Source organism: Oncorhynchus nerka, linkage group LG12 (assembly GCF_034236695.1).
Source record: "Oncorhynchus nerka isolate Pitt River linkage group LG12, Oner_Uvic_2.0, whole genome shotgun sequence".
NCBI lineage: Eukaryota > Metazoa > Chordata > Actinopteri > Salmoniformes > Salmonidae > Oncorhynchus > Oncorhynchus nerka.
This window is the reverse complement of record NC_088407.1, coordinates 54,047,072-54,071,179: the sequence shown is the minus strand read 5'-3', so window position 1 is coordinate 54,071,179 and position 24,108 is coordinate 54,047,072. Positions and strand designations below refer to the sequence as shown.

The 24,108-nt window shown below is 43.5% G+C and overlaps 1 protein-coding gene across 2 annotated transcripts in view; it reads left to right on the top strand.

The window, feature by feature from the left end:
• LOC115138370 (peroxidasin) overlaps positions 1 to 24,108 on the top strand; it is a 79,783-nt gene that overhangs the window by 28,096 nt on the left and 27,579 nt on the right. The window contains exons 4-7 of one of the 2 annotated variants that reach the window (XM_029675158.2): positions 12,144 to 12,215; positions 15,847 to 15,918; positions 21,096 to 21,167; positions 22,538 to 22,707. In XM_029675158.2, the coding sequence (XP_029531018.2) occupies positions 12,144 to 12,215; positions 15,847 to 15,918; positions 21,096 to 21,167; positions 22,538 to 22,707 (386 nt within the window). The remainder of the gene's footprint in view (positions 1 to 12,143; positions 12,216 to 15,846; positions 15,919 to 21,095; positions 21,168 to 22,537; positions 22,708 to 24,108) is intronic. The other variant, XM_065025650.1, reaches the window with a different exon arrangement.

The window sequence follows — 24,108 nt, the reverse complement described above, 5'->3', positions numbered from 1 at the left end:
TTGTTCTGGGATTGATTTTCAGTTTTCGCACCAAAGTACGTTCATCTCTAGGAGACAGAACGCATCGCCTCCCTGAGCAGTATGACGGCTGCGTGGTATCATAGTGTTTATACTTGTGTACTATTGTTTGTACAGATGAACGTGGTACCTTCAGGCGTTTGGAAATTGCTCCCAAGGATGAACCAGACTTGTGGAGGTCTACAATTTGTTTTCTGAGGTTTTGGCTGATTTCTTTTGAATTTTCCCATGATGTCAAGAAAAGAGGCACTTAGTTTGACAGTAGGCCTTGAAATACATCCACAGGTACACCTCCAATTTACTCAAATGATGTCAATTAGCCTACCAGAAGCTTCTAAAGCTTTAACATCATTTTCTGGAATTTTCCAAGATGCTTAAAGGCCCAGTCAACTTAGTGTATGTAAACTTCTGACCCACTGGAATTGTGATGCAGTGAATTATAAGTGAAATAATCTGTCTGTAAACAATTGTCGGAAAAATGACTTGCCAAAACTATAGTTTTTTCACAAGAAATTTGTGGAGTGGTTGAAACACGAGTTTTAATGATTCCAACCTAAGTGTATGTAACCTTCCGACAACTGTATATATAGGTAACAAGGTGACTAGGCATCAGGATATATGATAAGCAGCGTAGATGACAATTGTATGTAAGTGGGTGTATGTAGAGTCTATATAAATGTATGTGTGCATTATGTGTGTGTGAGTAAATGATGCCGTGTGTATTTATATGTGTGTTGGAGTATTAGTGCGCGTAGTGCACGGTTGCCCAACTGGCCAGCGGGTGGTTTTGTTACATTACAGTGTCAAATATATTTTTAAAAATGTATGGCACACAAGACACCTGTCTGATTCATGGCTGTCTGAGTGGAATAATCCATTGCGGAGGCCGCGGGGGATGACACACCAGTATCACCAGTAGGACATTTACTGTTAATTACCATAATTTCTATTCTACAATGTTTGTTTTGTTACAGTAATTTCTGTTAATACATTCAATATAGTATTACAGTCTTACCATTGTCATTGTAGGACATGTGATGCTGTTTGCAGAGCGCACGACCTAGGTGTGAGAAAAATGTTTTGGTTTATTTCATTCCATTTACGAGTTGTCAATTTATGAATTGTCTTTTGTTTGGAGTGATTACTTCTTATCCCCTGAGCAAATAGCCTAGAGCTGTGTTTATCTGTCCGGAGCTCACTGGCTCAGGAAACTCTGAGGGTACAGAATATTTTATAGGTTACAAGTTTGCTAGTAGGAGTTTCTGTCACGTCTCCTCCCGCTCTTCCCTCCCTGGCGCTTGAGGGCGCCAGACTGGCCTGCATCACGCACTCCTGCCATCTATTACACACACCTGCCTTCCCTCTTCACGCGCATCAGCGATATTGGACTCACTCATCACCTGTTTATTACCTCTCCTATATGTGTCAGTTCCCTGCTCTGTTCCCCACTGCTGTATTAATTGTTTTTTGTTTGTGTTACTCATTTGCTGACGCTGTTCCTGTCTCGTTCCATGTCCGTTCTATATTAAATGTTTGACTCCCCGTACCTGCTTAGTCCCTCCAGCGTCAATTCATGTGACAGAATGCATCAGCCAACTTACAAAGCATCGGGGAGTACTGGTGTTCCGGGTGGTGGTGACGTCGGCTCTGGATCGCCGTCAATGGAACCGGGGGTGCCTATCCCAGCCCGTCGGGCTTCCACGCCCTGGCTGGCTCCAGAGATTTCCTTGCCTCGGTTGGCTCGGCTGGTTTCCATCCCACGTCACGCTCCACCGGATCATTGGGCTCCCTCTTTGCAGCAGGATCGACAGGCCTCCTTGCCTCTACCGGATCGTCAGGTTCCCATGCCTCAGCCGGCTCGCCAGGCTCCCACGCCCCAACCGGCTTCCTCAGCGCCCATGGCCCGACCGGTTCACCCAGGTGGCACGCCGGGTGGCACACCTAGGGGGGGGGTACTATCACGTCTGCTCCTGCTCTTCCCCCCTGGCGCTTGAGGGCGCCAGGCTGCCCTGCATCACGCACTCCTGCCATCATCAATTACGCATACCACACCTGCCTTCCCTCGTCACGCGCATCAGCGATATTGGACTCACCCGGATTCACTCATCATCCTTTTATTTCCTCTCCTATATTTGTTTGACTCCCCGTACCTGCTTTGTCTCTCCAGCGTCATCCATGTGACAGTTTCAGGTCAGACCAAATGAATAGTTAATACAATGTTTCAAGTTCCTTGCAGACAGGTCATGCTTAGCCAATGTAATTTCTAGGATATTTATTTTTATCAGGATATTTTCTATCTGCGGGCTGCAATGTCTTTATTTGTTGGCTATTTTTACATATTGGCAAGGGAAATAGAATTACATTTAAAAAAAAAAAATCATTTTCATTTAGATAGAATTTGATTAAACACATGACATTGATTTTTGAGATTTGAAGACTATTATAAATGAAAGGAAACTGTTCCACAAAAATGTGCATATGAAAATAATAACTTGCACACAGATCAGTAGAAATGGTACTATAACTTGGCACTCCAAATGGAAAAGGTTGCCGAACGCTGGTGTAAACTGTTACCCGTGGGTCTGGAACAGATTATTTTCTTCTGGCTCTGCTATATTGATCTCTGGTTCCCGCTTTAGTCATTTGAGTGTCTTCATTTTTAATTGCACTGCTTAAAGCATCAGACAAGCTCAGTAGCCTACATAGGGTACAGTGCATTCGGAAAGTATTCAGACTCCTTCCCCTTTTCCACATTTTGTTACGTTACAGCCTTATTCTGAAATAGATTTTTTTTATCCTCATCAATCTACACACAATACCCCATAATAACAAAGCGAAACAGGTTTTTGAAACTTTTGCAAATTTATTAAAAAAATTTAAAAATACTTTATTTACACAAGTATTCAGACCGTTTGCTATGAGACTCGAAAATGAGCTCAGGTGCATCCTGTTTCCATTGATCATCCTTGATGTTTCTACAATTTCTATTTAATTGATTGGATATGATTTGGAAAGGCACACACCTGTCTATATAAGGTCTCACAGTTGACATTGCATATCAGAGCAAAAACCAAGCCATGAGGTCGAAGGAATTGTCCGTTGAGCTCAGAGACAGGATTGTGTCGAGTTACAGATCTTTGGAAGGGTACCAAAACATTTCAACAGCATTAAAGGTCCCGAAGAACACAGTGGCCTCCATCATTCTTAAATGGAAGTTTGGAACCACCAAGACTATTCCTAGAGCTGGCCGCCCAGCCAAACTGAGCAATTGGGGGAGAAGGGCCTTGGTCAGGGAGGTGACCAAGAACCCGATGGTCACTCTGACAGAGCTCCAAAGTTCCTCTGTGGAGATGGGAGAACCTTCCAGAAGGACAACCAACTCTGCATCACTCCACCAATCAGGCCTTTACAGTTGAGTGGCCAGACAGAAGCCACTCCTCAGTAAAAGTCACATGACAGCCCGCTTGGAGTTTGCCAAAAGGCACCTAAAGGAGTCTCAGATCATGAGAAACAAGATTCTCTGGTCTGATGAAACCAAGATTTAACTCTTTGGCCTGAATGACAAGCGTCACGTCTGGAGGAAACCTGGCACCATCCCTACAGTGAAGCATGGTGGTGGCAAAATCATGCTATGGGGATGTTTTTCAGCGGAAGGGACTGGGAGACTAGTCGGGATCGAGGAAAAGATGAACGGGGCAAAGTGCAGAGAGATTCTTGATGACACCTTCTCCAGAGCACTTAATTACATCAAGATGGCAAGATGCAGTAGATGGTATAGCGTACAGTATATACATATGAGATGAGTAATGTAGGGTATGTAAACATTATATAAAGTGGCATTGTTTAAAGGGGCTAGTGATACATTTATTACATCAATTTTTCCATTATTAAAGTGGCTAGAGTTGAGTCAGTATGTTGGCAGCAGCCACTCAATGTTAGTGGTGGCTGTTTAACAGTCTGGTGGCCTTGAGCTAGAAGATGTTTTTCAGTCTCTCGGTCCCCACTTTGATGCACCTGTACTGACCTCGCCTTCTAGATGATAGCGGGGTGAACAGGCAGTGGCTCAGGTGGTTGTTGTCCTTTATGATCTTTTTGGCCTTCCTGTGACATCAGGTGGTGTAGGTGTCCTGGAGGGCCGGTAGTTTTCACCCGGTGATACGTTATGCAAGCCTCACTACCCTCTGGAGAGCCTTACGGTTATGGGCGGAGCAGCTGCCGTACCAGGCGGTGATACAGCCCGACAGGATGCTCTCGATTGTGCATCTGTAAAAGTGATGACAAGCCGAATTTCTTCAGCCTCCTGAGGTTGAAGAGGCGCTGCTGCACCTTCTTCACCACGCTGTCTGTGTGGGTGGACCATTTCAGTTTGTCCGTGATGTGTACGCCGAGGAACTTAAAACGTTCCACCCTCTCCACTACTGTCCCGTCAATATAGGTAGGGGGCTGCTCCCTCTGCTGTTTCCTGAAGTCCATGATCATCTCCTTTGTTTTGTTGACAATGAGTGTGAGGTTATTCGTCTCGTCATTGTTGGTAGTCAAAACTACCACTGAAGTGTCGTCTGCAAACTTGATGATTGAGTTGGAGGCGTGCATGGCCACGCAGTCGTGGGTGAACAGGGAGTACAGGAGAGGGCTGAGAACGCACCCTTGTGGGGTCGAGACCCAGGGTCTTCAGCATAATGACGAGTTTGAAGGGTACTATGGTGTTAAATGCTGAGCTGTAATCGATGAACAGCATTCTTACGTAGGTATTCCTCTTGTCCAGAGGGTTAGAGCAGTGTGCAGTGTTATGGCGATTGCGTCGTCTGTGGACCTATTGGGGTGGTAAGCAAATTGGAGTGGGTCTAGGGTGTCAGGTAGGGTGGAGGTGATATGGTCCTTGACTAGTCTCTCAAAGCACTTCATGATGAAGGAAGTGAGTGCTACAGGGCGGTAGTCATTTAGCTCAGTTACTTTAGCTTTCTTGGGAAGAGGAACAATGGTGGCCCTCTTGAAGCATGTGGGAACAGCAGACTGGGATAAGGTTTGATTGAATATGTCCGTAAACACACCAGCCATCTGGTCTGCGCATGCTCTGAGGACGCGGCCGGGGATGCCGTCTGGGCCTGCAGCCTTGCGAGGGTTAACACGTTTAAATGTTTTACTCACATTGGCTGCAGTGAAGGAGAGCCCGCAGGTTTTGGTAGCGGGCCGTGTCAGTGGCACTGTATTGTCCTCAAAGCAAGCAAAGAAGTTGTTTAGTTTGTCTGAGAGCAAGACATCGTTGTCCGCGACGGGGCTGTTTTTTTTTGTTGTTGTTTGTGATTGACTGTAGACCCTGCCACATACCACTCGTGTCTGAGCCGTTGAACTGCGACTCCACTTTGTCTCTATACTGACGCTCAGCTTGTTTGATTGCCTTGCGGAGAGAATAGCTACACTGTTTGTATTCGGTCATGTTGCATTTGCTAATAAACTCGCTCACTGAATCAGCGTATTCATCAATGTTGTTGTTTGACATTATGCGGAACATATCCCAGTCCACGTGATCGAAGCAATCTTGAAGCGTGGAATTCGATTGGTCGGACCAGCGTTGAACAGACTTGAGCGTCGGGGCTTCCTGTTTTAATCTCTGTCTATAAGCTGGGAGCAACAAAATGGACCTGTGCAGCGACACACTCCATCGAACCTGATGGCAATGATGGGTTACCCAAACCCTAACCCGGACGAAGCTGGGCCAATTGTGCGCCGCCCTATGGGACTACCAATCACGGCCGGTTGTGATACAGCCTGGAATCGAACCAAGGTCTGTAGTGACGCCTCGAGCACTCAGATGCAGTGCCATAGACCGCTGCGCCACTCAGGAGCCCAAAATAAGAATAAGGCTGTAACATAACAAAATGTGGAAAAAGTGAAGGGGTCTGAGTACTTTCCGAATGCACGGTATAGTTGATTTTATTCAAACCTAGGGTGTGTCTAAAAATGGATTCTCGGTCGACCAATATAATTTTTTTGTCTGATACAGTTGAAGTCTGAAGTTTACATACATCTTAATACATACATACATTTAAACTCAGTTTTTCACAATTCATGACATTTATTCCGAGTAAAAGTTGCCTGTCTTAGGTCACCACTTTATTTTAAGAATGTGAAATGTCAGATTAATAGTAGAGAGAATGATATATTTCAGCTTTTATTTATTTCATCACATTCCCATTGGGTCAGAAGTTTACATACACGCAATTAGTATTTGGTAGCATTGCCTTTAAATTGTTTAACTTGGGTCAAACGTTTCAGGTAGTCTTCCACAAGCTTCCCACAATAAGTTGGGTGAATTTTGTCCTATTCCTTCTGACAGAGCTGGTGTAACTGAGTCAGGTTTGTAGGCCTCCTTGCTCGCACACGCCTTTTCAGTTCTGCCCACACATTTTCTATAGGATTGAGGTGAGAGCTTGGTGATGGCCACTCCAATTCCTTGACTTTGTTGTCCTTAAGCCATTTTGCCACAACTTTGGAAGCATGCTTGGTGTCATTGTAAATTTGGAAGACCCATTTTCGACCAAGATGTAACTTCCTGACATATGTCTTGAGATGTTGCTTCAATATATCAACATAATTTTCCTGCCTCCTGCGGCCATCTATTTTGTGAAGTGCACCACACCCTCCTGCAGCAAAGCACCCCCAATACATGATGCTGCCATCCCCCGTGCTTCACGGTTGGGATGGTGTTCTTCGGCTTGCAAGCCTCCCCCTTTTTCCTCCAAATATAACGATGGTCGTTATGGCCAAACAGTTCTATTTTTGTTTCATCAGACCAGAGGACATTTCTCCAAAAAGTACGATCTTTGTCCCCATGTGCAAACCGTAGTCTTGCTTTTTTATGGCGGTTTTGGAGCAGTGGCTTCTTCCTTGCTGAGCGGCCTTTCAGGTTATGTCAATATAGGACTCGTTTTACTGTGGATATAGATACTTTTGTGCCTGTTTCCTCCAGCATCTTCACAAGGTCATTTGCTGTTGTTCTAGGATTGATTTGCACTTTTCCCAGGAAAGTACGTTCATCTTTAGGAGACAGAGCGCATCTCCCTCGTGAGCGATATGACGGTTGCGTGGTCCCATGGTGTTTATACTTGCGTACTATTGATTGTATAGATGAATGTGGTACCTTCAGGCCTGATGAACCAGACTTTTGGAGGTCTCCAATTTGTTTTCTGAGGTCTTGACTGATTTCTTTTGTTTTTCCCATGATGTCAAGCAAAGAGGCACTGCGTTTGAAGGTATGCCTTGAAATACAGCCACAGGTACATCTCCAATTGACTCAAATGATGTCAATTAGCCTATCAGAAGCTTCTTAAGCCATGACTTAATTTTCTGAAATTTTCCAAGCTGTTTAAAGGCCCAGTCAACTTAGTGTATGTAAACTTCTGACCCACTGGAATTGTGATACAGTGAATTATAAGTTAAATTGTCTGTCTGTAAACAATTGTTGGAAAAATTACTTGTGTCATGCACAAAGTAGATGTCCTAAATGACTTGCCAAAACTATTATTTGTTAACAAGACATTTGTGGAGTGGTTGAAAAACGAGTTTAAATGACTCCAACCTAAGTGTATGAGACATTTCCGACTTCAACTGGATATATTATAATTATCAAATGGCCAATCTTATCATCTTTGTTAGTCACTCTCATTATAACCCCAGCACCCGTCAGATGTGGTGGAAGCAATGTCTGTGTTTACATTCACATGCAGCTTGTATTTCTGAAATGTCTGTCTCCCTAGTCTCTCCACCTACTCAGTCTCATCTTCCCCTCCATTAACCTTCTCATGTCCTCCTTTCACCCCTGGGTTAGATAACGCAGACCTTCAGCCCACCAGGCTCACTGTAGGCGTTGGAATGGTTGAACTGTAAAACACTTTGATTAGATTTTTTTGGGCTGTTCTGTAGATCCCTGTTTTGTCTTTACTCAAAGCTGATTATCATGTGATGGATAAGTTCATGAGAATAACTTCAGACACACACACACACGCTCACACACGCTCACACACACACGCTCACACACACACACACACACACACACACACACACACACACACACACACACACACACACACACACACACACACACACGCGCACACACACACACACACACACACACACACACACACACACACATACACTTCTCTGAATGCTGTAACTGCAGCATAGCGTGGGTGATTCCCATGGTTGTTTGTCTTGTTTTAATTATAAGGCCCTGTGCCTTTAAAGCAGATATAATCTGAGGCCAGCACACTGACCATGCCCTTGTGATCAACCCTTTAACCCTTTAACCCTGCACCTCTCACCCTGACATCATAGCCTGGTGGATTGTCCCTTTACCTCCCTTAGGCCCCAGTAAAGCCCCCTCCCCGAGGTCTTTCATGTGCCCTCCACTGTACGACCTGACAGAAAAGTCGGTACAGCCCCTTTAAGGATCAGCTTTCCGTCGAAGGGTCTAGTGTTACGGGAATATGGTTTGTGATAATAACTAATGCCAGAAGTCTTTCCTGTCCATCTTATGTATTCTAAGTAGCCTTGGCTTTTGCCAGCCGGAATGATTCATAGGAGCAGGAGTCTCTCCTTGTTTCTGTAGTGTGTATTGCTGAGCGATTTGTGCTTTTTGAGGTCGGTTTGGTTCGATTGTTAAAAAATAATCACGGTTTTCGATTTCAGTTTTGAATATTTTTGTTTACATTAAATGCTCTATGTGTGTTGAATACTATAACAACACAGAATAAAACAATGAATAAAAGTCCCATGATGGTAGTGACTGTCCATTACTGCTTGCACTTATTAACCATCATTTATTCACATGACTTTAATCAAATATTTCAGTATTTCAGTATATTACATTTGTTTTATTATTGAATTCCAAGTCATCATCTCATCTCTATAGAGCTGCTGCCTATGCTGTCTGACAAAATCACTATGTTGTAGTTCTTCAAAGTAATTTAGGCATACTTTTATGAATGCTGAATACCAACTATCAATCACTTAGATCATGTATTTTCGGGTAGAGATACACCACGAAGCAACAGCTGCTCTCTGTATATCCTCACACAATTTCGCATTCTAAAAAGAAACACAGACCTGACAAGTAGATGCGCAATGGATTATGGTCATTGTAGTTAATTACAATGTTTTAGGTGCAAAATGTAGTCGAATTTTGGCTTGTTGGAAACTACAACATCGCACAGTTCAGGACGGGTCTGTTTTATCTCTAGATAAACGGTGCAAAGTACCCGTGGAGCTCACAGGGAAAAAACGAACAAAATGGAATTCAATTTTTTTTACCGACATCGGTCAATTAGTTGTTTGAAAACTGAAAAATAACTGAAATTACAGTTAATCAATCAGCACTAGTAGTGGGAGGCAGCTTGATGTACAAGAACACCCTCTAGGAAGGATGCTAGTCTACCACAGCACTTTATCCCCAATCTATCTCCTATAGCCTAACCAGGGCTCTTGAGTTTCTTCCAAGTCAGGTCACATGGTCAGGAAGCACTCGGGGCCCTACTTATCTGTGATCTAAATCCAAATATCCTGTTGTGGTTTGTTGTGGTTTCTGTTGCTGTTATTTTTGTTGGTGGCGCTCTGATTGAGTTTTAACCTGGCATTGGGTCAGGTTGCATAGTTAGACATTTCATTAGATAGTATGAGATTACGGACCGAGAATACGTTACAGGCCTTGGGTTCTTCTCAGTGTTCTGTCATTGGCGGTGAGGAAAAACATCTCTCTTTGTGTCCCTCGTACAGTTTCACAACACATGTTTGTGGGTGTACAGTTGGACTAAAATGGCGGGTCAGTTGAGTTCTCATTGAACTGTATAAGGACGAGGCCACAGAGGCTTTGGGGTTATTCAAGCAAAAGGCCTCAGTACTCTTCCCCTCGAGAGTCGACCCCACAGCTCCCGACTCCATCCGGTTTCCCACGCAGACCCCATCTCTCTCTCTCTCTCTCTCTCTCTCTCTCTCTCTCTCTCTCTCTCTCTCTCTCTCTCTCTCTCTCTCTCTCACACACACAGCATATGTGTTACTGTCTTTGTGGGGACCAAACAACCCCTAAGCCTAAAACAGCCTTTGTCCTGGTGGGGACCTGGGAATTGACCTTTTTTTACTAACCTTGTGGGGACATTTGGGGATTTCTGGTACCCACAAGGACGCACACACACACTCACATACACACACACACACACACACTCACATACACACACACACACACACACACACACACACACACACACACACACACACACACACTCACATACACACACACACACATGTCCATATACTTCTAGGTGTTCGGCTTTAGCTACAGTCAGCCTCAATGTCCTCAGGCTGCCTGTAAACTAACTCTCTGAGTTAAGCTGAACATTCAGACTCTATAGTCTCCCAGCAATAAGTCCACAGTTCTTTGGCTGTGAAGCAACATGGTGCTTTCAATTTCACCAATAACAGTAGGTCTACTCAGCTGACGCCTGTTTGACAAGATCAGTGTTCAATATGCCTCAACACCCTTGTTGACATGTAAAGTTTAGTAAGGAAGATATGCCGTCTGGATATCTTTGACATGTCATCAAATGCCTTTCACACTGTCAAGAAATGTCCTTCATATGTTGATTACGTAAGAGCCCAGAGCAGCATCTATTGTACTGTGTATGCGCTAAATGAGAAGTCATGTGTGTGTTTGACAGAGAAGATCGCTCCCAGTTCATCCCCCCCCCAGGATGTTTCCAATCTCCTGCGCTGGCTAACACTCAGCTCAGCCTCCGTCAGCATCAGTGGATGCCTGTCTGTGAGTGCAGTGCATTAGACCGTGCTGTCTTTGATGATCATCACTGTCACATAGGATCAACTGGACAAACATCAGAGAGTGATGAGATATCCCTGATAGAGGAAGATATAGAAAGCGGAGCTCTGTCTTTTTCCATAGGCCCACATTGCGTCATATTTGCTGAGAGCAAATGGGGATCTCTCATCGACTCGACCCATCGACGTAAAGTAACTGGAGATGAGTAGAAGATGAAATGGAAGATTGCCCTAAGCCATTGCTATTCTAGTGTCACATCTCTCTCACGTTAAGAGGGAGGGAAAACACAGACATGTCATGTGATGTTTGTCTTTAGATGTAGGTAACCTAGTGGTTAGAGCGTTGTGCCAGTAACCCGAAAGGTTGCTGGATCGAATCCCTGAGCTGACAAGGTAAAAAACCATCTGTCGTTCTGCCCCTGAACAAGACAGTTAGAACACTGTTCCCCGGTAGGCTGTCATTGTAAATAAGAATTTGTTCTTAAACTGACTTGCCAAGTTAAATAAAGGTTACATTTAAAAATGTTCTGGAACGTCATAGTGATGCTATACAGCATTACATTACTTGAGACATGGTGCTCTTTTGTGAAAGTCTTCACAGAACTCGGAGGGACCCCACCAACCCTCTGTCATATATTCTATTTTTTCAGAATTTATGTATATATATATTTTACATTATGATTTGTCAACTTTTTGTACATGTATGTTATGCAAGTTATGATGAGCGTTCTGTTTTTTGACAGCTTTGACTTTTTTTCTCCGCTCTGCATATTGTGTCAGTTGCTTTACATTTGTCGTCTAGTTAATGGAATCTGTCCCTAATGATCAATCAATCATGCAGTGATATAGCTAATATTCATTTATTGTGATACCTGAGTGGATGGACATTCTCATTGTCAAAAATACTATTTCAAAACATTGATCCCATGAAGTTGGTTTTATGATGGCTCCTTTCGTACAGTAACTGGGCCATTCAACTAAGCCGTTCTTTCATTGTCAGAATCAGAATCACAGAGTACATTTGGGCATACCCAGAATTTGACTTGGTGATGTGATGCTGCTGGAAATAAGCAACATACAGAAACTGAGGAATTTACACAAAGTGTACATACATTTATGACAAAAAAAGATAAGTTGACATAGAACTGTAGAATACGAGCAGATTTACAGTGAGAAATGTATAATTTACAGTATAAATAATATATGGAAATGCGGAAGTAGGGACTTGTGTTAGGTGCTAGAGAGAATTCATTTGATCCCCTGTGTTTTTGACTAATATTACTGATTATTTCTCCTTTCAGCTATTTGTACAAGAACGAAATCCAATCAATTGACAGACAAGCATTTAAGGGACTTGTCTCTCTAGAGCAACTGTAAGTGACCAGCTACTCATCCTCCTCTTCCTCCTATTCACCCTCTTTCCTCCCCTTCGCCCTCTGCACCTTCATATCTGATTGCCCGTCTGTCCGGACCCCCCACCCCACGGTGTCATGCCGCCACTATGCATGCCATGTGTGCACCCGCCAATTGTATGTGGCGTTGACACCCTGCATGAGTAGCATGCCGCGTTGCCACGACAACAGACGTGCGTTACCTGATCCTCGTGCGTAAAAATACAGCACAAGATGCCCTGCCCTGCCCTGCCCTGCCCACTCTACTGTAGCTAAGCAGATGCAGACTCGAGCAGGCCTCAGCTTCCCATGTACTAAGACTACAGCTCCAGCTCCTGCTTGCCGCATGCCATGCTGCACAGCTTGCCCTTCACTGTGGGCCCCATTCAAACTTGAGATAAGTGCGCTTAGCGTGGACTTAAGTCAATAACTTACCGTAAGTTCATGTTAAATCAACATACCTCAAGTCTGAAAAGGGCCCTGTGTGTCTGACTTCCTCCCCGGAGTCACACTACTGTACTGTACGCTGACTGCTTGTCTCCCCCTTGACCTTACTTGTCATTGTCCATCTAGTTGTGTTATGCGCTAGTTCTGTTGTTTCATAGAGGGCCCCCTACGCATTTCCCAAGCAGAGTGATAGAGGTCACCCTGTGCCTATTGCATGGGCTTATTATGTCTACGAGACATACCTTCAGTATCGGTATGAGAAAGGATGCCTCAAATCTGTATAAATGTCCATGTGACCTTAAGCTATCAATGTGATGTCTACATTTCTAACATCTTTTCCCAATTGCATGTTGTCTCAATGACTTGAATATGTTCAAATCATCCCAGAAATTAGATTCATTTCAGATTTTTGTTCTGTTTGTTGATGTACCGGTTTTATTGTGTTTGGTAAATGTTGAGTGTGTGTTGGAGACCAAGGCTGATACAGAACCTACAACAAAGCAAGCTGTCCACGCCGAGTAGTAAATTGTGTTTAAACCACCAATGCCATGAACTGAAATTGCCTTCTTTTAGTAAGCCAATAGTTAAACAATTCTTTCAACAATAAATTATTTTGTGATGCAACTGTTGCCAAATGTTGAGTTTAGTGAGATTGTTATTGTTGGTTAACCCTAACCCTTCTGGGAAAATATATATCGCAACCATGGGGCTTCATATGTCAATAGAAGACAATTAAACTGACATCATTTAATAAGGGGTGGATACTGAACACAATATTTGGGAAGTCATGACAGTGTCCTCCATGAAGGCATTTTCTTCTCTGAACTACCCCCAAACAAAAATGTCTGACATGCATCTTCCTCCTCACAGCCAATTCGGGCGGTTGAACCTAGGAGAAGGCCTTGTGGCTGTTTGTCCCTGCATAACGACATGCATGCACACTGAACAAATGGCTATTCATTAAGCGAAACCAAATCAAAGTCCAGGCTCTTTGCCCTGCAGCTGGTTTGAGTTTTGATACAGTAATGAAGGATTTTATGTGCGGGTGACAAGTTCTGAGCCAGAGTTGCATTCACTTTAATGGCCGTCTAATATTCTGTTGGGCTAGAACTATGCTATGCAAGCTGTATGTTGGAGTTGGGGGGATGAACATTTCTTTAAAGTACTGCCAGTCTTGTATCCCATGCTCCCCTGCTATTTAAATGAGAGAATTTCCCAAAGCATGTTGGCTCGCTTGTTGTCGACCATATTCAATTCACAAACGGGCTACCTGTGGCCAAATATGAATTTAACGCCAGAGCAACTACAGAACATAAGCAATGTATATTTTATTAGAACATGTACACAAAGCATGTTTCTGCCCCTCTCTAACATATGTAAACAATAGTTCCTTATAACAATAAATCTCAATTTGGTGCTTAAAATGTCTTATTACGGGCCTCCGTAATGCATCGCAGTGCTAGAGGCGTCCCTACAGAACTGGGTTCGATCCCAGGCTGTGTCACAACCGGCCGTGATCGAGAGTCCCATTGGACGGCGCACAATTGGACCAGCGTCGTCTGGGTTAGGGGAGGGTTTGGACGGGGGGGGGGGGGGGGGGGCTTTACTTGGCTCATCGCGCTCTAGCGATTCCTTGAGGCTGACCTCGCTCGTCAGTGGAACGGTGTTTCCTCTGACACATTGGTGCGCCTGGCTTCTGGGTTAAGCGGGCGGGTGTTAAGATGCGTGGTTTGTAGGGTCATGTTTCGGAGGACGCATGACTCGACCTTCGCCTCCCGAGCCCGTTGGGGAGTTGCGGTGATCAGTCAAGGTTGAAATTGGGGAGAAAAGGGGGCAAGAAAATATATATAATACTCTTATTACACTTTGTTCTATTACCCTGTTTACTGGCATAAAATGTGCTTTAATTGTAATTGTAAGGTAAAATAAATCAACGGGCTTATGACTCACATACATCAATTATAGGTTATAAGGCTAGTCTGTTGCCAAGTTCACTGTTAGTTGTTGCCAAGGGGTGACAACAAAATCAATATTATCCCCCCCCTCTCTCTCGCTCTCTCTGTCTCTCTCTCTCTCTCTCTGTCTCTATCTCCTCTCTCTCTCTCTCTCTCCCTCTCTCTGTCTCTCTCTCCTCTCTCTCTCTCTCTCTCTCTCTCTCTCTCTGTCTCTATCTCCTCTCTCTCTCTCTCTCTCCCTCTCTCTGTCTCTCTCTCTCTCTCTCTCTCTCTCTCTCTCTCTCTCTCTCTCTCTCTCTCTCTCTCTCTCTCTCTCTCTCTCTCTCTCTCTCTCTCTCTCTCTCTCTCTCTCTCTCCCTCTCTCTGTCCCTCTCCATTTCTCCCCAACCCTCTCTCAGACATGAAATACGGCTGTCTGTGTAATTCCTCTTGGCTGTTCAATGTTCTGTTGTCTTTGGACATCCTCTGGCCTGCCTTAACGTCCTCTACACTCTGATGAGGGAAGAACTCCATTTTTCAGACAACACCCTACATCTATGTCTTTTTTTTAAAGTCAAAAGTCTTAAATGCATTCATAGGGTAGTAAATGGATGCTGTGCTATGTCCACTGTTGCTCGAGATTAACCGTTTTTTTTCCTTCTGATTCCTGCAACTTTGCTTAACCTTTGCTTGCTTTGACTGTTGCTTTGTCTGTTCAATATTCAAACATGTTACGGAACCTAACAATTACTGTACAGTGAGTAATTGGTTTGCAAATGTCATTGTCCTAGCCTTACTGTATGTTTATTACCATTAGTTCTGAGTGTTGTCTCTTTTAACTCAAAGGTGCTCTGGTATCAATCATAGTTGCATTCCATTGAATAACTGTCAGATGGGCCATTCCATCAGACAGTTAGCCTATAGGGATAGAATTCACAGACGCTCAATATTAACTGTCTGGTAGGGATACATATAGGTCTAGTGCAAATACCTTCACGTCTGAATTATGACTTAAAGTATCCCTGAAAATACAGGATTGCATTTTAAAAGGTTATGTAATGGGAAGGTTAAGGGGTTCTTGGAAGGCATCACGAAACCTATTGGAATGTACTGAAACTGCCAGTTAAAATTATTTCATTTCTGTGGCCTACTGTGAAAACGTGTCCATCTAGTCTAAATTATCATCCTAATGTGTTGTTACTGTGCTGTGCCGATGCTCTGCACTTTTCCAGGTACCTGCACTTCAACAACATTGAGTCCTTGGAACCAGAATCCTTCACCCAACTCCCAAAGCTTGAACGCCTGTAAGTCCACTATCTCCACTTTTCACCTTTCACTCTATCGTACAATTGCAAGTTACATTCTTACTTTAAAGTACACATTTGTCTAAACGATGGGGCAATGCATCTTTAGCAAACAACTGGACATAACTCTCCAAATGATATAATTGAATGATTTGTTGTGGCATGCACATGCTTGTCAAAGTCTCTACCTGAGCTAACTCATTCCAGAGGGCACTGAGTGCATACCAGCACTGTGAATAGGATGCAGTGTCCGTAACCGACAGAGCCCTAATGTGTTTAGCAGAAAGCTGTACTTACGGGGCGGGGGGGGGGCACGACCCTTAGATGACCTTTCAATGTTCTGGAGTACCTTCATGTAACAATGGACAGCTAATCTCTTCAACTCGTCACTTGAGGTCTGTGGGCCATTTTTACAGCTGGTTGCCTGTCTGTCTGGGGTAAATAGCTAGAGAAATGCTATGAGGACAGACTGCACAGGGATAAATGTGCCCAGCGTATGTTTGGCTGTGTTTGTCCAGAACCCTCACTTACTCTCTGTCTGGTGCTCCTCCAAACACTTCAAACTCAGGTTCCTGACATGTGGTCAGGAAGAAATCAGGGCCCTACTCAAAAGAATTTGCAGATGGCCCAAAACCACAACTTCAGGGTTATGTGTGTGTTTCTTATTCACTGACCCATCAGATCTCTATGTGCTATGTAGGACAGAAGCTAAGAGCCCAGGTCAGCTAGAGTTATCCTGCAGGGCCAAAGAGTCCACTGATAACACCTGTGCCTTTTGTCTGGAGAGATATCAACTCTCCTGACACCTAACATAGGAGGGATCTGAGAGAATTTCACCAGGGAAATAAGGGACCGATATGAAGAAAAAAAACATTCTTATTGAAGTAACAGTAGACTCAGTGAACTATGTCAGAACCTTAAGACCCCACGGGACCTGGACTGGACCTTATTCCATGCGGATGGATGGATGGATGGCTCACCGGCCGGCTGTTTTCACGCTCTCACACCAGATGTGGGAGTGTTGGATCCGATCTGAATTCCTCCTTCAGTGTCCATCTCTCCGTGTTTACGGGCTACCCCTGGAATCCCGCCACACACGTTCCCAACCCTCCCCAGAAAAGGAGCCGCCTGCACACAGCTGGATAGGGGAATAAATTCCCAGATGCATTTATTCTGGAACGTTTGTATGGGAAGATTTCCATGACAACTGAATCTCCAGTCTCACTTCTTTGTGACCAAGAGAAGTCTGAAATATGTATCTATCTCCTGTGGATTGAAAGAGAAGAATAAGAAGGAAAAAATCTTGTTGTTTCTTTTGATTTACGGCGATCGCTAACCAGTGGCGATTTTAGCATGTAATTCTTGGTGGGGCTAACTCAGCAAAGCCACTAAACAACACTAAACAATACATTAATTGCACTATAACGGCAACAAGCGGTGCCCACAAACTGTTAGGGCCTACATAAAGCTGTCCCAACAGCAGAGCTTTCTTTCCAGCACAATGGAGTGAATCCTAACTACACTTGGCTATCAGCGGAGCCTTGTCTGGCAGCGAAACAATTCATTCAGCCTCATTTACTGCCTTTTAAAAAAACAAGGCTGATATGGCTGACTTGCTTAAACAAATGTGGTTTCTACTGACAATTGAGATGTACAAACTATGGCATAAGGGAACGATGAGTGGATAATAGGAATTCCGTGATTTCGATTAAGAAATTAATGAGCGAGCTAAGACGGATGTAGTCAATATAACTATGTATTCAGCACTTTTGAAATGTACAGCGACAGAATGCAGAACATTGGCTGCTCCTACCGTATTTTCCCTGTACACAAAGTCAGAACAGTAGGATAAATAAAGGGGGCGTATAAGCAGACAATGAAAGCTCTTACAATATTTAATGATGACATTTCTCTAAAACAGGTTATAGACTACATGTGCACCACCGAGTCAGACCAGTAACGTTAGGTGAAATTAAGAAGTGAAAATAGAGTCACATGGGCTGCTAACAGTTTACTACACAACATACACTTAGTATTACTTTCTTAGCTACAGTATACATTTCTCCCTGGTATATTACATCATTTATGCAGCAGCATATAAGACATTTTTGGACTCACCTTGTTGTGATGTGCTCACTTGAACAGGAAGGTGGCACGGCGGTCCTTCGAGGGAAAGATTTACAATTCCGAGTTGGGTGACCGTTCAAAATGTATTTTCCCAGTCTGAACTCGTTTATTCCCGACTTCCCAGTTGCAACGCTTGCGGTTAGTCACTGTCACCAATTCCTTCCAAACCACTCATTGTTGAATTTGCGATTTCCTACTTGTTTTATACTGTTTATGGCCAATGAGCACCGCTGCGTTTTATCTATAGTTTATCTTCATTATTTCTCATCATATGACTAAGATTAAAAAGGATTTGCCAGGAGATTGTCGACTTGATTCATGAGGATGACTGCTAGCTAATATTTTGAAAGTAAGATGTTGACATGATCAGTCCAATCAAAGCTACTGTACATACAACGTGATTTTACGTCATCTGTGGTCAATGACCTTGAGCCTTCTTGGAAGGGCACTACTATTGTAACTATATGGCAGGACCGAGAGGGCTAGAATGTTCGATGTCTACCCTTACTAAGGACTGGTGACATAGTTTCCCCATGAATGACAGAACCCTGAGCCAATAACGACACAACGCTCCTATTTGCTGCTGGCTTGCCCCGCCACCACAGAAAGCACTGAGCTAGGTTGAAACACCAGAATTTTGGAGCTGCCTTACTCAAGAAAACAAAAAGAGATCATGTTTGTATGCAGCTTTATTAACTCAATGATGAAAATTGTCTTCTTTTTTTACATTGTTTGCAAACTGGTATGTGACTCATAATAATGCGCCACCATGGTCAAATGGCAGTCTTCCAAAAAACATTTAAATATGGCTCCCAACATTAGCCTGCAGGCCTACATCTAAGGGACAGGTTGCTGTAAGCGATATCTTCAATGGATGTCAAAGCAGAAATCTCAAGAAATCCAAAAAGAATATATGCACATTCCTCATGAGTCACTAACTTCATGTGTTTGTTTACAATGTGACATAGGAAATAAAGGTCATATTCTATTGGAGATATGCATACATAAAGTAGAATCTTTTGGTGTTTGTTTCATTAGTACCTTGCTGATATATTTCCAAAACGGTTTTGTATGTCAGCAATCAAGTTTTCAAGATATACTACTGTTCAAAAGTTTGGGGTCACGTAGAAATGTCCTTGTTTTCCATGAAAACATATATGAAATTATTTGCAAAACGAATTGGAAATATAGTCAAGACGTTGACAAGGTTATAAATAATGATTTTTAATTGAAATAATAATTATGTCCTTCAAACTTGCTTTCGTCAAAGAATCCTCCATTTGCAGCAAATACAGCCTTGCAGACTTTTGGCATTCTAGTCAATTTGTTTAGGAATTCTGAAGATATTGTTTCCTGCAGCAATCCCATGCTTCCTGAAGCACCTCCCACAAGTTGGATTGGCTTGATGGGCACTTCTTACGTATCATGTGGTCAAGCTGCTCCAACAATAGCTCAATAGGGTTGAGATCTGGTGATTGTGCTGGCCACACCATTATAGACAGAATACCAGCTCACTGCTTCTTCCATAAATAGTTCTTACATAGTTTGGAGTTGTGCTTTGGGTCATTGTCCTGTTGTAGGAGGAAATTGGCTCCAATTAAGAGCCGTCCACAGGGTATGGCATGGCGTTGCAAAATTAGGTGATTGCCTTCCTTCTTCAAGATCCCTTTTACCCTGTACAAATCTCCCACTTTACCACCACCAAAGCACCCCCAGACCATCACATTGTCTCCACCATGCTTGACAGATGGCGCCAACCATTCCTCCAGCATCTTTTCATTTTTTCTGCGTCTCACGAATGTTCTTCTTTCTGATCCGAACACCTCAAACTTAGATTTGTCTGTCCACAACACTTTTTGCCAATCTTCCTCTGTCCAGTGTCTGTGTTCTTTTGCCCATCTTAATCTTTCCTTTTTATTGGCCAGTCTGAGATATGGCTTTTTCTTTGCAACTCTGCCTAGTAGGCCAGCATCCCGGAGTCGGCTCTTCACTGTTGACATTGAGACTGTTGTTTTGCGGGTACTATTTCATGAAGCTGCCAGTTGAGGACTTGTGAGGCGTCTGTTTCTCAAACTAGACACGCTAATGTACTTGTACTCTTGCTCAGTTGTGCACCGTGTGCACCGGGGCCTCCCACTCCTCTTTCTATTCTGGTTAGGGACAGTTTGTGCTGTTCTGTGAAGGGAGTAGTACACAGCGTTGTTCGAGATCTTCAGTTTCTTGGCAATTTCTCGCATGGAATAGCCTTCATTTCTCAGAACAAGAATAGACTGACGAGTTTCAGAAGAAAGTTATTTGTTTCTGGCCATTTTGAGCCTGTAATCGAACCCACAAATGCTGATGATCCAGATACTCAACTAGTCTAAAGAAGGCCAGTTTAATTGCTTCTTTAATCAGCACAGCAGTTTTCAGATGTGCTAACATAATTGCAAAAGGATTTTCTAGTGATCAATTAGCCTTTTAAAATGGTAAACTTGGATTAGCTAACACAACGTGCCATTGGAACACAGGGGTGATGGTTGCTGATAATGGGCCTCTGCATGCCTATGTAGATATTCCATAAAAAATCAGCTGTTTCCAACTACAATAGTCATTTACATCATTAACTATGTCTACACTGTATTTCTGATCAATTTGATGTTATTTTAATGGACAAAAAAAAATGGTTTTCTTTCAAAAATACAGACATTTCTTAATGGCCCCAAACTTTTGAACGGTAGTGTATATAACTTTAAAAATACAGAAATACAGCCGATATGGTGCATTTTGTATCATATGATGCGAAATGTATCATACCGTCTGTATTTCTGTCTTTGGATCTTAAAAACTTGATTTCTGACATACAAAACAATTTGGGACTATTTCAACAATAGACTAATTAAACAAAACCAAAATAGTTTTTGGGTAGAGTTTTCCTTTAAAATCCCTTTAGAGGTCAAACCCTGTCAACCTACTAAACAGTGTATCAAATGTACAAATTACACGCAGCATGAAGTTCATAATTCACTATGACATTATCTGTGTCTGTCTCTCTCTCTTTGCCTCTGCAGGTTTTTGCACAACAACAGAATCACCCATCTCGTGCTGGGGACCTTCTCCCATCTCCAGTCCATGAAGAGGCTGTAAGTTCACTGATAACGTGCATGGACAGGGCAGCTGTGGTAGATACGCATTGTCTGACAATGTGTATCCACCAACATTTGACTACCATTACACAGAGGGGTCAGGGAGGAGAATACGAGCCATATTTCAGTACGCCACTCTGTCTAGGCCCCTCAAATTAAAGGACCTCAATGCCAGTTCCTTTGCTTTTTTAAAATTCTTCCCTCTAATCAGTGACTGATTTGGACCCAGGACACCAGGTGGGTGCAATTTATTATTAGGTAGAACAGAAAACCAGCAGTACTCCGGACACCCCAGGGTAAGATTTGAATACCCCTGGTCTAGGACTGTGAGGGAGATAAAATGGGACTGACAGAGCCATGTCTGTCTGTGTACAAAGGCCTGGCAGTTAATTAGGATCAGAGTTTGGCCTTCCCCTATTGTTTTCTCACTCTTTTCAACAAGACTGACTTCCAGGATGTGTTAGATCCAGAGCCAGTATTCTGTGGTTGAGAGGTACAGTAGACAGACAGGAGAACTGGCAGGCCGGGAAGGAACTTGATTCAAAAACAATATTTCCCTCTGATTATTTCAGCACTCCGATTTGGAGGATGTTCAAAGTGGGATCAGATTAAATTAAATTATTACATTCTCCTGGAATGTACAAATATGTCTGAAACCTGAAGAGACCTACTGGTAGAATAAATTCTAAAAAGAAAGTCAGACAGCTGCCAGTCTGGACTCTGCAGCAGACAGTTTCCTACAGCAGGAGAGGAGTTCTCGCAAAAAGGAGTCCCAGTGTTGACATGGCTGGTGTGTGTGGGTGTGTGTGTGTCTGTGTTTGGCCAGTGTTGGTCCACACTGGGAGGCCACCGGAGAGGATTTACACTACCGCCCAGTCAGTCTCAGCCCACTATCTGACACCAGACAAACAGACAGACTCATACTGCTTACCCATACGACTATAATAACACAGGGCTGGTAGCAGTGGGATCTGTATTGTATGATGTACAATTAATAGTCCTGTATTGATGTGTGATATTGTGGTCTACTGTATACACTGTATTTAAGAGATGGTGAGTTATACTGAGGAAGAGTAGAACATGCATACATCTAAATACTTGCAGGCGCAGGATACACAGAAATCAGCATATGACAAACAGGTAAATAGTAAATAATAGTAAATAATAACTCTGTAAAACTATAATTGAAGCATTACTGTAAACAGACTTTTATTTGTTCTCCATGGTGAGTGATACTGTAATAATCTCTCTCTCCCTCTCTCTCTCTCTCTCTCTCTCTCTCTCCCTCTCTCTCTCCCTCTCTCTCTCTCTCTCTCTCTCTCTCTCTCTCTCTCTCTCTCTCTCTCTCTCTCTCTCTATGTGTGCAGGCGTCTGGACTCTAACACTCTGAACTGTGACTGTGAGCTGCTGTGGCTGGCTGACCTGTTGAAGCAGTATGCTGAGTCAGGCAACGCCCAGGCTGCTGCCACCTGTGACTACCCCAGCCGACTGCAGGGACGATCTGTGGCCACACTCACCGCTGAGGAACTGAACTGTGGTGAGGGCACACACACACATCACACACACCTTCTCTCGCATACCGTCCACTTCCCTGAAACCCAAATTCACTCCACACAAACCACAGCTTTCCTAGCCACACAAAGCCTTTTCTGTCTTTTTAGCTGTTGGCTCCCGACCACAGTGGTCTTGAGCTGTGACAGGATTTCCCCAGGTCTGTCTGTCTGTGGGGGTTGGTCAACCAACTTTTGTTCCACCACGAACCCAGCAGCTGTGGTCCTGGGCTGGGTAGCATGTCAGACAGGAGCCCCTGCCACTGCTCTGAGCCCCAGAACCTAGCAGCCTGCCTCCTGCAGCCAGCTTCTGCTGAGCCCATCAGGCCTCCGTGTACTGGGCGTGTGTGGCGGATGGATGGGTGGAGTGTGGATGTGGATTGGAAGGGGTGGATAGAGGGACCAAGTCCCTGTCTGCTGGGATTGTTTTGGGGTTGGGTGGGGGAAAGAAGGAAGGGTGAGTGAACTGAGAAAGTGATGCATGTGTATGAGGGATGGATAGATGGGTGAGGCTGGCAGAATAGAAGCTTGAAAACCGCCAATGGAACCCCATAAAACCAGCCAAGGCAGGGCAGATTAAACGTGTTGAAATGCCTGCCTGGTTATTTCCATTACGCTAGTCCTTTGGGAAAGGAAAGGAGTGGAGATATATGTTTTGTCTTGCAGAACAATTAAATGTGTAGGCCTACTGTAGGGGTCGACTGATTATGATTTTTCAGCGCTGACACCGATTATTGGTGGACCAAAAAATGCTGATATATTTTATATATATTTGCAATAATGACAATTACTGAATGAAAACAATACTGAATGAAAAATATATATGAATATATATTCGATAATATATCAACCGGGTGTGTAGGTTTTTCAATAACACAAAACTCACTCTGAAAGCCCCCACCTATCCACTTACGCAATGTGATCTTTCACGCTCATTTTTCAAAATAAAAGCCTGAAACTATGTCTAAAGACTGTTGAGACCTTAGGGAAGACATAGAAAAGGAATCTGGTTGATATCCCTTTAAATTGAGGATAGGCATGCATAGGAACAGAGAGGTTTCAAAATAAGAGTCACTTCCTGATTGGATTTTCCTCAGGTTTTTGCCTGCGATATCAGTTCTGTTATACTCACAGACAATATTTTTCCAGTTTTGGAAACTTTAGAGTGTTTTCTATCCTAATCTGACAATAAGATTCATATTCTAGTTTCTGTGGCTGAGAAATAGGCAGTTTCAAGTAGGTACGTTTTTTTGCCAAAAACGAAAATACTGCCCCCTACACGCAAAAGGTTAATGCTAACTAGCAACTTACCTTGGCTCATTGCAGCCACAAGGTCCTTTTGACGCTACACTCACGTAACAGGTAGTCAGCCTGCCACGTAGTTTCCT